Genomic DNA, 17396 nt, shown 5'->3' with positions numbered 1-17396 from the left:
TTCGTAAACTCTAACATCTATTTTGGATGTCACCTCCCAGGAGGTTGTCCCCCCAAGCAAATCTGCCCTTCTGCTTTGTTTGCCTTTATTTCATTAAAAATGATGAAAAACTTTCAGCAATATGATGAGCAACAAAAAAAAGTAGCATTACTAACTTCATCTTAAAAGATTTTGTCTAGCAAATCATAGTTCTCCATTTCATCAGGTGAAATTTACAAATGCATTTGTTACAGTGAAATATTTTTGTATTTTAAAAGAAAGAATACTTCTGTATAAAAAATAAAAAACAGACCTTATCTTTCAACTGCCTGGCAAGCTTTCGTCCTTCCGTCACAAAATCAATGTAAGTAACGTCTTCTGGATCTATGGTTGCGAGAGTTGCCAACCATTCTTCTTCAACAAGTCCAATTATACCTAACTAAAAAAATACAGCAACTTAAAAAGAACTGAACGAAGATCAAACAATAGCTAAAAATGAACAGGATTGTAATTTTTGCAAATGGTATTTTCCCAATTCAATTTTGTATTAATGGCTTTTTTTATGAGTTGATATGAGAAAAAAACGTAGTCGCCTTTTAGTGCAAACATTTTAATTTTTTTAATGAGCTCTAGTTTCCATGCTATCAAACAATCATTAAATTTGCAAATCCAGAATTCAATGCTTTGAATACTATTTGTTAGTCCTGCTTTTACTGTAATTAAAATCTTTAATTATTGGTCAGACAACAAAATTACATTAGAATGAGTCGGCATTTACTTCTTTCCCAAACAATTAAAAGAGATGGTATAAAATTAAGAAAAATGTCCATGTTTTTAAGTTTTTCGGTTGTTTGGGGGGAGGGGGAAGGACCGATTCTTTGCCATGTGTAAGTATAAGTTGACCCCTCAACCCCTGAAATCTTTTTTTTTTAAACTGAATTGCTTGACTTAAACAAGAGCATATACAGTGGAATTTCCATATATTGAAGTAGTGAATTGTCACAGAAAATTTGACACAAAGAAATTTTGATGAATAGAACTCCCATCCTACTTTATTTGTGAATCACATTACATGAGTTAATGAGGAATTATTAAGAAAAAATAAGGAGTACTAGAATTTTTTATTTCAAACAATAATCTAAGAAGTGGTTTTTATTTATTAAAAAAAGGGGAAAACAAATGGAAACATCCAGCTTTACAAAAAGCTCAACGAAGAAATACTCCTATTTGTTCAACCCTACAGGATCATCAAGAACATTTTCCGTGAACAAAAGCTCAGGAAAAATAGTTTCAAAAACCTTTTGCAATTTGTTTTTCAGTAGCTAGGAGATGTTTAGTTTTTCCCTGAAACCAAACAGACATGGTAGAGAAGAACAACCATCAGACCAGATGAAGAGCTAAAATGTTTTTTACAGGACAGGTCACAACCAAATGTAAAAAAGACATACCGAAATTTATTAATTCCAGAACAAAATAATCACTTGTTTCTCTATTTCTGAATCCCACTAGACTTGAGGGATTCATAGTGACCCAAACTGAACTACTTTTGTCTATTGACTTAAATTTTCAAGAGACTAACGGCCTAGGTGGAATAAAATCTCCCAATATGTCTGGGAAAATGTTTCGATAAGTAAAGATTTTTTCAACTTCAAGAAAGTTTACTATGTAATGAATATAGAGATTTGCTAAAAATTGAATATGCAGAAAACTTTGATATGAGGAAGAGTTCAATATATGAAGGTTTGACTGTATATAGTAACTGTAAGAATGAAAGTTTTGAATGAATATTATTTTTCACTAGGCAAACTGCAAGCTACTACTAATGAAGTGTGGTTAAAAATTTCATTTTAAGTTTTTAACTTTCTCATACAGTGTAATCCCGTTACAACAAATACTAATACAAAGAAATTTCCATTTCAACTAATTAAAATTTCAGTCCCGATTTAATTTCTAGAATGTCACTTGAGTTCCATTATAACCAAATTCTTGTTACAATGAACAAAATTTGTGGTCCCTTGAAGTTGGTTGCAATGGGATTTCACTGTATTATGAATTTGCTTTCTGGGGGTCTCCTTTTTCTACAAGGTCCAGAACAGATGCCCTTGTTCTAGATTAGTACCACCTTTATTGATTATAGAAGCCATAATATTAACTCATGCTTAAATATCATAAATGCATGTCAACTCAATAATGCATTTCAGATTTAAAATGGAAATTGCAAGACATTTACAAACACACTCTTGTGTACTTCTTAATACAAAATTGTTTTTCCAACTGATTTGGAATTGATATGTTGTTTTCACTTACTTTGATTCCATTTTTGTTTAAAATGCAAGTCACTTTGCCATCTGCCAAAGGTGCTGAAGTGCCATTGTCAATAACATTACTGATGAGCCAGGGAAAATTTGTTTTTCGAGCAAATTCCATCAGATTGTCTACACCAAAATCTATGAAGAAAAACAATGCTTTATTAATACGGGGAAACTAATTGAAAAACGTTAGCTCAACATTAACAATGCAACAGAAATTATTTTATCAAAACTAAGTCGTAAAAATTAGTTGCAATAAAAGGTTTCAAAGACAGGAAAATGTTTTTATGCTATTGCTCTAGCGCCACTCTTACATAATAAGCTGAAGCTAAGGATAAGCTTCCGCTGCAGCAATTTTATTATTTATTTAGACTCACTGTTGAGTTGCAGATTTTAATTCGCAAAATTTATAGCATAAAAAAGGAATATTTAAAAAACAATAACATAATGGATTTGATAAAAAAATGTTTTGTTTTTTGGTCTTTTTCATATGATAAAACTACTAAATCTATATATATATATATATATATATATATATATATATATATATATATATATATATGTGTGTGTGTGTATATATATTAATTGCATGAACAATGAACATGCTTTAAATTGCTTTGTACAGCAAATTATGATTGAAACAATATGGATTTTTTTTAATTCCCTTTTCCCACTTTATTGATTTCTAATAATAAAAAAAAGTGGCTACTATAGTAAAAGTGTCTACCAGTCTTTGGGTTACTAACTAAAAATTTTAATGTTTCCGATTTATTTAAAATATAAAATAAATAAATGAAAGAAATTATTAAAGAACTAAGGAGCCTTGAACCAGGGCAAAATTTAAAGCTCAAGCTCCCGCTCCAGGAAAAACTCTGGCTAGAGCACTCCTTAAAATCATTACATAGTGCATTCTGAAATATAGAAACTGTCACCCAAGGTCAGCAGTTCCGTAATCACAGTTCCGCAAATACACCAAATCTTTTGAAATGCTGAAGTAATTTGGAACTAGTGGTAAAACAGTTATATTTCAAAACAGTAGGACTCGACCGATGCATCGGCGCCGATGGTTCAACAATTTAGCCATCGGCATCGGCGCCCGATGCTAACTTGCAGGAAACATCGGCCCATCGGCCTTAAAAAAACATCGAAAAGCCGATGGAATTGGCCGATGTTTTTGAAAAAAAAAAAAGAACCTTTGCTATTTTACTTTTTAATACAAAGTAAAGGAAATTATAGTTTTCATACAAAATTGTTTACTTAAATTTCTGTATAACACCCCTATCAGTCACCCCTGAACGAGTTTTTAATACTGCATTCTTAGGTACCAAACAAGTTAATTATTGCTTTGTCTCTTGCAGCTGGATGTACGTATGTATCTCTCATAAGTTATAACTCAAAAATGGTAAGCTGCAGAAGGATAAATTTTCGCATGTGGGGTGTGCGTACATTCCAGTTGTGCACTTCCCTTTTTGTTTTCGATCGCGTGTTCTAAAAAGCCTGTTTACTCATTTTTTGTGGCTATTAATTACTTATTTCAATGCAAAACTAATATAGCGTCTCAGACTGACGATCATTTGGTGATATATTACCGATTTAGAGACCATGGAAACAAATATGAGATGGCGAAACTGGTTTTTGTGTCATTTTATTAGATTCCCGTTGAACCGACCGTAATTTTTAATTTTTCGATATCTGTAATATGAATCACAGTAATGCAGTCTTTTCTGTATCGCTTCAGCGGGGTTACAATTTTGAGACCCGTCGAAATACATTTTGGGTCCCTATTTCTCTATCATAGAAGTTGTAAAACATTTATCAGAAGCATTTTTGTAACTCCTACAGTGTCCCTGCGGTTATGAGGCCTTTCGCGCAATTGCAACATTTGCTATATTTTATATCCGCCACTGCACGTCACAACAAACTCGGATGCAAGTTTTGAAAGGGTTTTTTTGCTCAATGTTTATGATTATTTTGAACTCTATTTTTTATGACTATTTTTTTAATTTCCGAGAACACTTGCGTGCCCCTCCTCCCACTCCCTCAATTTCTGAAATTAAACTCTAGTTGTATTTCTGAGTTGTTTAAAACTAATACCATTCATAAAATTAGAGATTTTTTTTTCAAACTTTATTTATTGTTTAGGAAGACATTAGAGCATTAATGTAAGAAATTGATTAAAGACGTTTTGAATAGTGACATAATTCGGAAATCAAAGGGACTTGAATTTTTTCTTCGGAAGTGCTGAAGTAGATTCAGAAACTCTTCCGAGGCGTTGGTGGTAGCGGTTCTGTACTAAAACGAGCGAAAGTGTGCATCACATGACTTCTTTTTACCCCAACTGAATGTTATTTCTCCATTATTGGCAATTTTAATGTGGTTCAATAGTTAACTCTCTAAATATCACTAACAGTAGCCAAATTGAAACCAGATTGAAAAAAATAATAAATATATTTTTTAAATCGCCAAATTTGTGGCCAAGTTGGTAACAAAACTTGGCGACCAAAAGACTGGCAAATTATCGTCAAGTGTCCGCCAAATTATAACACCACTTGAGTTTGCATCGAAATTAACGATTCCCCCTCCAAAAATGGGGCAAAAGCCCCCTTTAAAAACACCTGATTGCAACCAAAAGGGGAGGTGCACAACTAGACCCCACCAGGAGTCTACGTACCACATTTCAACTTTCTAGGACATACCGTTCTTGAGTTATGCAACATACATACACACATACATACATACATACATACAGACGTCACGAGAAAATTCATTGTAATTAACTCGAGGATTGTCAAAATGGATATTTCGGGTTCTATACGTTCTTAGGTACTTATCCGCGTGTGGTCAGGTTCAAAAAAAAAACTCAACATTCATTTAGGGGTGAGCAAAATGGAAAACAAGGCTGATTTTTTAGTAAAATTTTTTTCGCGAATACAATACTTCCTTTTTTTTGTAAAAGGAAGTAAAAATAAGACCGAAGTGTGAGTTACTCCAAAATCAGTGGGTGACACCCCCCCCCCCCAACCCTCCCTCGTCGTTTCAAGCATTTCTTAAATGTTTAGCGATTATTTATTTTAGTCAAGAAATGTCATTTTGCGTATTTCTCATACTTGTTTCACCTATATTTCGTAATGCGCCATCTTTTTTGCATCATTAAAATAGCGATCGATTTTTTTTTTCTGTTGTAAGTAGCTATTTTTATGTATTTATATAAAATCAATGAATAAGATATTTTCGTTTTTTATAGAAAAGTTTCAAGGACTTTCTATTATGCAATTTTTTAAATTTCAGAAAATTGTTAAATTGAAAAATTTAATTTGAACTTGTTTGAAAAGCTTCATAAAAGATTAAACAATCAAATTGTTCAATATTACCTGTGCAAACATCAGATCAAGTAGTATATGTATTCAGTTATTAACTTGGTGTAATTATTGAGTTTGTTTATTGTAGCGGCATTTAAAGAACCTCGCTTTTTTCATGGCTATTTCTTCTTTCAGCAAAATTTATGTCACTGTTATAGCTTTCATGAAAAATGCAAACTTTTCTATTCATAAATTTTAAAAAAGTATAAAAATATTCCTATTTTGATTTAATATTGTAATTTATCTGTAACATTTTTTTTTTTTTTTTTTGGTTAATTTGATGACTAAAAAATGTCTACGTGCAATTTTTCCACTTTAATTGCGTAATTTGTTGACAGTTTCATAGTTTTATTCTTATTTTTTTAATGATTAAACAACATAATTTAACGTTTTTAACTATGTTTAATGTACCTAAATCCATACATTATTACAATATTACTGAAATCTTAGTTGAATGTTATATTAAAAAAAAAAAAAAAAAAAAATCAATTGGTTATTAAACAGTCTCTTTGTTTTTCTTCCTCTTTTTTCTTCCTTTCTTTCTTTTTTTTCTTTTTTGGCTGTTGTTCTTTCTCTTTCATCATACAGCAGTCAAAAAAAGGAGAAGCATAACTACACTCTATGCAGATTGTACGTAGTACGATCCAAAAGTTCGGGGACAAGCTGTATAAAACCTTACCCAGAATAGTTTACATTACCGAAGCACATCCACCTTCAAAAGGTCACCTTGAAAGACTATGTACTTCTGCCAGTGTTCATATAACTTTTGGGAACACGCCTAGAAGCCATTTTTTGCTACCTTCTATGATGCAGCTTTATCTTCACCTGGCGGATGAAAGCGGCGTCCATGCAAATGTTTTTTGCTGTGAACAGGTAAAAGTCACATGGAGCTAACTCCGACGAAACGTTATTTTATTGGTTTGTCATATCAGAGTATTGACCAATCAAACCGTGCATCCTCAACATGAAAATCGTCTTCTTTCCCACGATGAAGTTAAAGCAACAGCGCAAGAGGCCTTAAAGGAGGCTGCGAAAAATGTCTTCCAGAAGTACTTAAAAAAGCTACATGAACGTTGGCAGAAATGCATAGTCCTTCAAGCTGACTATTTTGTAGATAGATGTGCTTCGGTAATGTGAACTATTCAGGGTAAGGGTTTATAAAACTTGTCCTAGAACTTTTAGAACATACTACTTACGTATGAGTTTTCAATTTACTATTTCATAACATTTTTGAGTGACACAATTTTACGCGCATGACGACATCACAAGAGAATTTGCAATAATTAGCTGAGGAAGCTTTCAAAATGGATATTTCAGTCATCTATATATATTCTTAGGTACATATGCATGTACAGATGTGGCGAAAAAACTTGTGAAGTATAGATTGGGTAATCGTAAAATAGAAATTTAGGTTGAAATCTGATTTTTTTTTTGTTTACAATTCTTTATTGGTAGAAAGGAAGTAAAGTGAAATGAATCAATGATCCTTTAAATCCCTGACACTCTTATCAATTTTTTTCTGTTTGATTTTTTTTTTGCCATCGGCCATTTGGAGGAAAACAATCGGCCATCCTTGAACAATCGGCATCGGCCAAAAAATGCCATTGGTCGAGCCCAACAAAACAGTACAAGATTTTTAACATTCATTAACGTTCATTGAGTATAGTGCATAGCTCTAGGTCCAATATTTCTGATTTTAGGGAGAAGGGGTTTTATGCTGAACTGTTAAAATCTCTACAGCCCAGGGTTTGAAAATACCGCGACATTTTCGAAAATATTGAAAATTTCCAATATTTTGATATACAGTAAAACCTATTTAAGTTGACCACTTGTGATGCACTACTTTAGTGGTCAACTTAAACAGGAGGTCAACTTACAAAGGTTGAATTATATGAAAAGGGCTAATTCCAGTCCTGAAAAAGCAGTCAACTTAGACATGTGATCAACTTACAAGGGTGGTCAACTTCACAGATTTTACTGTATATCCGATATTTTGATACATATTGGATATTTTCAATCAACGCAGACTAAAGTCTTTAAATAGTAATCCTCAAATTACTGTTTATTTTTTTACATTATAATCATAATATATTGGCAGACTTAAAACTAATGTTTCTTTCATTTGTATATCAATATACATTTAATGTAAAAATTAATGTAGGTACTTAATATAGTTTTTATGTACATTTGATAGTTACAATCATTGCGAAATGTGAAATTCAATGTTCTAAAATAAAATATTACATAACTGATACAGGCTATTATATTGTTTATCAACAATAGTTATATGCTCTGTAAAACTGATCACATATGCATGTGCTGTGTAAAAATCACAGAAAAACAGCAAAGAATCATATACATAAATATCAAACTACATGTAAAATTACAAATACAAATGTGACGACCAGCAACATGCTCTAAGCCCAGCTAGGCTGGTCCTAGTCAATTTACCAGTCCCCAATGAAGATAAAAGCCCGCTTAAAGCTATTCACCCCCCTGCTCATTATCGCCTCTTCCAGTAAGCTGTTCCAAGTGCCCACTACCCAACTAAAGTAGTAGTTGGGTAATTCCATGATAAGGTCAACCAGCTGATCAAATTTTCAAAATTAAAATTTCTAAACAAATGAGGTGTCAGTTTAAAGATAAAGAGTTGTATATTTTGAAATGCCTGTCTAAAATTTGATCACTTCAGTTACAAATAAGCTACAGGAGGTTAAACTAAGGTCAACATCTTGAGTATTTTTAAACTGTATTTGGTGACTCTTGAAGAAATTCTGTTTTTTTCCAAAAAATATATACTAATATTATGAATTGAAATGAATAACCATTTAAAGATACAATGTGTTGCTAGTGATGTTGCAAAAATGTGTCAAAATATAATTAATTTTGATTTTTAAAAGAATTTCGCTGGGGTACATTAAGTGTTTTACATCCGACACCAAAATGCGCAATTAATTATGCTGAGCCAATAATTTTAAAGCTACATACATGTATTTTTGGGTACAAAGTAAAATTTTCAATCTCATTGATGTAACCTATTTTCATTTTGTAACAAATAAATATTTTTTACTAAAATCTAGGTGTCGGATGTAAAAAAAATTTACGTCCCACACTGTTACACTCCTTATAACAACATATGTTTTCAACTGTGTTTCCCCTTTTCTTGCCTTTAATTTCAAAGTTAAAGTGAAACATGCATAAAAAACAACTTAGTGAATTTACTGTATATACATTTAGGGTTGATAGGGGTAAGTAGGACCCCTATTGAGAAAAGTGTGTTGAATGAACGTAATACAATTGATTCAGATCAATTTTGGCAAATTTGCCAAAGCTATAAGTGGAAAAAGAAATTGGAAACACTAAATGACTGCGTCTATGTACAGTTAGCTAAGGAAGAACCATTATCAACATTCAACCCATATAAATCTTGATGGTTTTCTTTCAGGTAAGTTTCACAAATAACGAATCCACCAGTTTTTGTAGCTGAACCACCAATTCCTACTAAGTCATCGTAGTTGTCTTGTATTTCACTAATACAAATATTTCATCGGAATTGCTTTTGATTTTCAAATCCTCACTGTTATGGGGGGAACCACTTACCCCATAGTGTGGGGACCTACGGGGTAAGTGGGGCCCCCTTCTCTAAAAGTTTTTAATAACATTTTAGTCAAAAATTCTGATTGCAGTATGCACTTTAAGTTAAACTGTACATGAATGTTTAATGATCATAAAAAAATAAAAGCTGACCGGGAAGCACATCTTTGAAAAATGCTGCTTAAACTTGCCAAAAAATAGTTTTCAGATTTTTTTGACTAAATTCTCTGACCTAGAAAAAAATTCCACGTAACCCAAATATATGCAAAACTAATCACTGTGATGAACCATGACATGATCAATGTAAAAAAGTATAAAAACCATATGGATATTTTAGTTTTGGGGGTGACCCATCTTCTTACCCCAGTGTCCCACCTCCCCCAATCAACCCTACTTTTGAATTTACTTGGTAAATTTTGTTTCAGTATATGTAACCCACAATTTACATATTTATAACTGCAATCATTGTTACGCATCTACATTTAAGAGCAATAGTTTACGTCCAATGTTTACGTTCGACACCAACTCTTAAATTTTTTAATTTACACTTTAGGGATCTATTTTCAAAACCTAACATGATTTTTTATTCAGTGGGATGTAGTAAGTATCTTGTAAATAAATTTGATCATTTTGGAACAGTTTATATTTGGGTAAATAGAATTAAAACTGAGAAATATTTCTTCATCTTTTACGTCCGACACCATGGAATTGCCCAGTTATTCCTGATTTCCAAGTTAGCCAGAGATTTAAATAGCTTAGAACAATGACCCCTCGTCCTGCTTTCCGTGCAAAAATTTAATCCATTAACATCTTTCATTTTCATAAATTTAAATAACTGAATCATATAACATCTGATTCTCCTAACCTCCAGGCTATACATATTAAGCCTATTAAGTGCGGTATCGTAATAAAAATCTGAAAGTCCCCTTACTAATCCAGTTGCCCTTCTTTGAACCCTTTCCAATACAGAAATATCTTTCTTCAGATAAGGCGACCAAAACTGCACAGCATACTCCAAATGAGGTCTTACTAAACTCCTATATAAAGGCAGAAAAACCTTCTTAGATTTGTTTGAAATAGATCTATTGATAAATCCAAGCATTCTGTTGGTTTTGTTACTTGCAATGCTGCACTGTTGACTAAACTTGAAATCCTGATTTATTAAGATACCCAGATCCATAACACTTTCTGCCTGACTAATGACTGAACCCTGTAAACTATAACTCGTACACTTATTTCCATGACCTAAGTGTAGCACTTGACATTTCCCTACATTAACTGCCATACCCCATTTATATGCCCACTTAGTAATATGATCTAAATCTTCTTGAAGCTGTTTTACTTTCCAGAAAAAAGTTATTAAAAGCATAAGTTATATTAATCTAACTGTTTATTGTAACATATAACTTTAATATGTATTTTAGAATTATGTCACTTTCATTTAAAATTTAAATTGAGTTATTTAAGCATTTGCTACTTTACTCATTTCTCTTTTACTAGCATTATTAGCTTATTTTACAAAATTATAAAATTCTGAAATAAAAATACTCATTTGTCTACGCACAGCCATAAGACATTTTCCTTTTTTCTCTGACAAACGTTTAATTTTTATAATTATAACTTTTAACTATGCATGTATATTAAAATATTTACATTACTAATAATTTTATAAGTATAAAATAAAAATACAGTCAATTCGCAATAACTTGAAGTCTGTTAACTTGAATATTACTATAACTTGAAGTTTTTATCAAGTTCTGACCCCTTTTGTCTTTAATTCCGTGCTAATTATTAACAATATCTTGAAGTTAACTTCCTTTAAATCGAAATTTTTTCAAAGAGGACTCTAAATTTATTTCGAAAGAACAAAAAAAAAAAGAACAAGCAACTATGAGAGAAAAATTAATTTACCTTCACTTGCAATTCCTGCACAAAAGACCTCTAAAGCAAGAAGAGCACCTTTTGAGCCAATGTGCGATAAAAGAGTCACATATTTGGAAATGATTTAGCTTTTGACATGTTGCTTGGCTACAAAGCTACAAATTTGCTTTTAAGCTGTCAAGTCAAATGATTGCACCTTTATTCAAAGGCTGACCTAAGTTAAGACACGTTCCCCTTCATTCTTTAGTTTGATTATTTGCTGATAAGTTCCTGAGAGACAGAATGAGTTTTCTTTACTATTAATGGTGTCTAAGCAAGTACCCTGTCAGTGATATTAAAAGAAAAAAAAACTTCTTAAGCGGTAAAATCCATGAATTCGAATTTTAAACAAATGAAGATGTGCACCTTTCCTAAAGTAGAATCAGCTCTATTCAAGTGGCTCCAGCAGTATCAAAATCAAAACCATGCTTTTGATTTTTTTTTCTCTCAATATTTTTGATTGAAATGCGCATATTGTGCTTAAAAACTTTTAAGTTCGGTAATTTTGTCTGTTATATGTACATATTAATTAAAATATTCGATCGTTTTTCTTTAAAAATGTTGAAAATCGAAACTAATGGTAAGTCGAACTTCCAATAAGTCGAAGTTTTCCGTCGGTCTCTTTAGATTTGAGTTATAGCGAATTGACTATATATCAATATATTATCAGGGGTCTGGCCAGAGGATATTTGGGTCCGTTAACGGACCCTTCACAAAAATCCGATCAACCAAAACGGACCTTTCACAAAATCCCGATCAAACAAAACCGACCTTTCACAAAATCCCGATCAAACAAAACGGACCTTTCACAAAATCCCGATCAAACAAAATAGACCCTTCACAAAATTCTGATAAACAAGATCGGATCTGTCACTAATTGTTTATTGAAAAAGCAAATCTGAAAGCAAAATAACGCATATTTCTGTGTATAAACCGATAATTTTTGGAACCTTTTTTTAAGTCAAATTAGATCAGCTTATACAAAATCGGCTAATTTTGAAAAAAAAAAAGAAAAGAAAAAATCGGCACTCTTGCGATGCTCCTGCAAGCGATAAATAATTGCTACTGCCAAATAAATACAATGGTTGTTTGATAAATAAATACCTTTGTGCTGAATAGTAAAGTCAGACCAAACAACGTAAGTAGAAGCACAAATTTGTAAATTACAGCAGACACGTGTTTCGGTGTTACAGGGAACGCCTTTTTCAATGCAAAAAATAATGAGCTTATGGATGAAAAGACATCCGACAAAAGCCAAGAGCAGATAAGCATGCAGCTTAAAAGATAAAAACAGCGGATTAGCCAAACACCAATGACAAAGTTATAAACCGCTCAGGAACCAATAGGAATGCAAGCAAAGGCCAGGAGCTTTCTCTTAGGTACGACCCAGAAAGAAAGAATTCAATTGGACAAGGATTAAGCCAAAGCTTCAACAAAAAGAAAAGAAATTGTCAGTAACCGTGAACCGCAAGAAAGGAAAAGCAGAATGGAAAACCATGAAATAAAATAAACAGAAACAAAAAATATTCGAAAAAAGGAAAAATAAAGATAAATAGAAGAAAATTGGGGGGGGGGGGGGATGTCAATCAAGACAAAAAGGTCAAAATAAACAAAGGAAGATAGATAAAAATGAGTGGGAAAAAAAAGGGGGGGGGAATGGGGAAAGGACAGTATTAAAGATATGGGAGCCAAATGTTAGAAAAATATGGAACTGCACTAAGATCGTTAACTAAGTTAGAACTGTTCCTCAAAATATGAAAGGATTCCCAAAAGTCAAGATCTGATGAATTGGGGCATTTTTGGATAATCTGAAAAGAGTTAAAATCAAAAGAGTGATTCGAATCCCAACAATGTTGAGCAATACTAGACTTATTTAATTGTTGTTTTTTCACATAATTTTGATGCTCTTTCAAGCGAATTTTTAAAGCACGCCGAGTCTGTCCAATATAGGCAAGTTTACAACTACAATTAATTCTATAAATTCCACAACAATTAAGAGGGTGAATAGGATCTTTAAGAGAAGAGAATGAAAGTTTATTAATAGGAGAGAACACCACCTGGAATTGGAAACGTTTTAGAATCTTAGCAACCTGATAGCTTACAGATGGAAAGAATGGCAAAACAACCAAATTCTTTCTGATGAAGGTTCGGTTAAGAACATTAGTTTGGAATTTATTTGAAAGTTTTTTATAAATGGAATCAATCAAAGTTGGCGGATAGTCTCTATCAATTGCCACAGCTTTAAGATAATTAAGTTCCACTTTAAGAAGTTCCGACGAAGAACAAATATTAATTGCGCGATAAACAAAAGAATTGAAAGCAGAATATTTTTGATTTGGAGGATGAGATGATAGTCTATGAGGAGGTAAAGAGACAGCAAAAGGTTTGCGATAAACAGTAGTTTCAAAACAAATTTCAGTACGAGAAACAAGTACATCAAGAAATGAAATGCAATTATTCCGTTCTTTCTCACAAGAAAACTGAATATGAGGATCAATGGAGTTTAAAATAGATAAAACCATCACTCTCAAACTGATTCTGGTTCATTAGAATAAAACAATCATCAACTTACCGAACATAAAATTGGAACTGCAGTTTTTGGAACAGCTTAACCTCAAAATAATGCATGTACCGCCAACTTTGATTGATTCCATTTATAAAAAACTTTCAAATAAATCCCAAACTAATGTTCTTAACCGAACCTTCATCAGAAAGAATTTGGTTGTTTTGCCATTCTTTCCATCTGTAAGCTATCAGGTTGCTAAGATTCTAAAACGTTTCCAATTCCAGGTGGTGTTCTCTCCTATTAATAAACTTTCATTCTCTTCTCTTAAAGATCCTATTCACCCTCTTAATTGTTGTGGAATTTATAGAATTAACTGTAGTTGTAAACTTGCCTATATTGGACAGACTCGGCGTGCTTTAAAAATTCGCTTGAAAGAGCATCAAAATTATGTGAAAAAACAACAATTAAATAAGTCTAGTATTGCTCAACATTGTTGGGATTCGAATCACTCTTTTGATTTTAACTCTTTTCAGATTATCCAAAAATGCCCCAATTCATCAGATCTTGACTTTTGGGAATCCTTTCATATTTTGAGGAACAGTTCTAACTTAGTTAACGATCTTAGTGCAGTTCCATATTTTTCTAACATTTGGCTCCCATATCTTTAATACTGTCCTTTCCCCATTCCCCCCCTTTTTTTTCCCACTCATTTGTATCTATCTTCCTTTGTTTATTTTTACACTTTTGACTTGATTGACACCCCCCCCCCCCCCATTTTCTTCTATTTATCTTTATTTTTCCTTTTTTCGAATATTTTTTGTTTCTGTTTATTTTATTTCATGGTTTTCCATTCTGCTTTTCCTTTCTTGCGGTTCACGGTTACTGACAATTTCTTTTCTTTTTGTTGAAGCTTCGGCTTAATCCTTGTCCAATTGAATTCTTTCTTTCTGGGTCGTACCTAAGAGAAAGCTCCTGGCCTTTGCTTGCATTCCTATTGGTTCCTGAGCGGTTTATAACTTTGTCATTGGTGTTTGGCTAATCCGCTGTTTTTATCTTTTAAGCTGCATGCTTATCTGCTCTTGGCTTTTGTCGGATGTCTTTTCATCCATAAGCTCATTATTTTTTGCATTGAAAAAGGCGTTCCCTGTAACGCAGAAACACGGAAACACGTGTCTGCTGTAATTTACAAATTTGTGCTTCTACTTACGTTGTTTGGTCTGACTCTACAATGGTTGTTTGTTTTATCACAGCTAATTAGCAGCGGTGTTGTTGTAAACTTTTCTGAAAAGGCATTGGTAAGCACTTTTCTCCACTCATGATTTAATAAACAATAATAATATATATCTGCGAAATGAACTTAGAACTGCAAAGGGATAGTAAAGGTGAGGAAAAAATATGATCGCTTCAGATAGGGTTACCAACTTGAAAACTATCACCACTTAGCGTCTGGCGTTGAACCTTTATAATGACTTGATTGGAAAATATTCTCATCATTTTGTCAGCTTGTCAATATTTGCGTTTTTACAGTGCGGTGCAGTGCGATGTTTAATTGTTATTTTGGGAGAAAATTATATGGGTTTTGATTTTTCGATGCTAACAAGGATGATTAACTTTAAATAAACTTTTAATTACCGTTTTTTTTTTCTTTAGATGTCTACATTTTGAAAAATGCAATCTTTTAACATCTGATATGAGAATCATATTTTGTTCTTTTTTTCAAGCTAACTTCGCTTTATTAGGATTCAAATAAATGAAAAGTCTCTTTATTTCTGTTAGAACTCTCATTTCAAGTTTTTAAAGCAAAATTCTATTTTCTGTTATGAGTCAAAAATTAAAATGCTGAATAGATGGTTTATTTTATTTTTATTTTTTATTTTTTTTTTTGTTTTTTGGGTCAACTGTGTCCACAGATATTAATGATATGTTATCATAGGACTCTAAAATGCAATTTTAAAATAATTTTATCAAAAATATTTCTTTTACAAGCCGTTTTTATACTTTTGATGCCTTCACTTTGAGAATTGCGATCTCTTTGCATCCGCTATGGGAATCCGAATTTTCGAATTTTTGATTATTATTACGCTTTGTTAAGAGGTAAACAATTGAGATATCTTTTTATTTTTGTTAAAATCACGGAATTTATAAGTTTTAAACGAAATTCTGTGCTTTTTAAGAGTCTTGGGTCAAAAAGTTGAATGCTGAACCCTATTCTGAATTTTGTTTTATTTATTTATATTTTTATTACAATTATTTTAAATATTGTACAGAAGTATATCTAGTATAATTTAACATAATGCAGAATGGTAGATAAATATTGATACTTGAAAGAGCGATGCACCCCCCCCCCCCCTGCCAAATATCAGAAAAAAAATCCAGAATGATTTTCTCATCATAGAAGAGGAAAACACTCAACTTTAAGTTTAATTGATGCAGTTTGTGCCATCTCTAAATTCTAAAATTTCGTTTTAACAAAAAAATTTATTTTTTTGGGGGGGGGGGAATTTTTTGATTTTTTACAAAATTAATTCTATTTTCACAAAATTATTTGATTTTCCACAAGAAACGGACCCTGTGAAAAATCCTGGACAGACCCCTGATTATATATTTTCTTTTTTTTTTTTTAATAACAAACAAATAACATAACATTCATGTGATTCTCTTGAATTTAATTATTTTTTATTGTTATGTTTACATTGTAGTTCGAAAAATAAATATCAAAATATCTTGATATTTTCAAAATAAATATCCGATATATATCGTGGTATATATCGACCGATATATAACGGCGAAACCTGCACAGCCTAAGCATATTTAATTACAAATTACTTTCAGAAAGGACATTATTACTTACCAAAATCATGGTTTCCATAACAAGCACAATGAACACCACAGGTATTGAGAACCGGAATCATTTGTTCTCCTTTTGTAAACGTACTCACTGAAAAAGATCATGCAAAATGCAAATGAAAGCTTTTTTTGAGCAAATGATATTGTTGAAAAATTTTCGAATGATGAAATACTTTTAGTTTAAATCAGCAATGAATATATTCCATAAAATCTAAATCTATTCTATAAAATACATTTTTAATTTGATAAACAAATGATCTGTACTTTTATAAAAATAAAAACATCAGTAAAAATTAATGGTTTGGTTATTAAATATTTTAATTTCTTGTGCAATTATTGCACTAAGTTACAAAAACAAATTCAAGAACTACGTTAACGAAAACTTTCTTTTCAATTTCTCAGAGTTGTATCACATCCTTTTGATTGAAAAATAAAAATTAATTTTGATGCTTACTGATGGATGGAGCAAGAATATCCCCACTGAAAAGAATCAATGGGTCCAAGTGGCCAAAGCTCTTCAATGCGGAGCAAAATCGAGTGGCTCCAGCAACAGGCTCTTGCTGTTGCTCCTCCACATTATAAACATCATTGAAGTGTAGGATGGTAATAACTCCTTTGATTTCTGGCATGGCAGTGCTTTCAAGGTCTCTAATTCACAACCTGGAGAAAAAAAATTACAAATAAGAAAGATACTAATATTGCAGTAGTGAACACCCCTTAAGATTGTTGCTTCCCCCCCCCCTCCCCGCTAAAAACAAGTCGCAAAGAAAAGAGAAAAAGGCCCCTTAAAAATTTAATAGCCTTAGTCTGCAGTCTGTGCCATGGACTGTGGGTCCAGATCAGTTTTGGGCCCAGACAGCAATTAATCCTGCATCCTGCACT

The 17396-nt window shown here is 32.2% G+C and overlaps 1 protein-coding gene across 1 annotated transcript in view; it reads right to left on the bottom strand.

Annotated features, from left to right (window-relative positions):
* The window catches only part of LOC129220362 (trifunctional nucleotide phosphoesterase protein YfkN-like), a 44269-nt gene extending 27126 nt beyond the window's left edge, over nucleotides 1–17143 (bottom strand). The window contains exons 1-4 of the mRNA XM_054854770.1: nucleotides 16969–17143; nucleotides 16519–16605; nucleotides 2287–2426; nucleotides 293–418 (exon numbers count right to left, since the gene is read on the bottom strand). Coding sequence (XP_054710745.1) covers nucleotides 293–418; nucleotides 2287–2426; nucleotides 16519–16605; nucleotides 16969–17143 — 528 coding nt within the window. The remainder of the gene's footprint in view (nucleotides 1–292; nucleotides 419–2286; nucleotides 2427–16518; nucleotides 16606–16968) is intronic.
* Between the last annotated feature and the right edge of the window lie 253 nt (nucleotides 17144–17396).

Source organism: Uloborus diversus, chromosome 4, assembly GCF_026930045.1.
Source record: "Uloborus diversus isolate 005 chromosome 4, Udiv.v.3.1, whole genome shotgun sequence".
Classification (NCBI taxonomy): domain Eukaryota; kingdom Metazoa; phylum Arthropoda; class Arachnida; order Araneae; family Uloboridae; genus Uloborus; species Uloborus diversus.
This window is presented reverse-complemented; position numbering and strand designations above follow the sequence as displayed.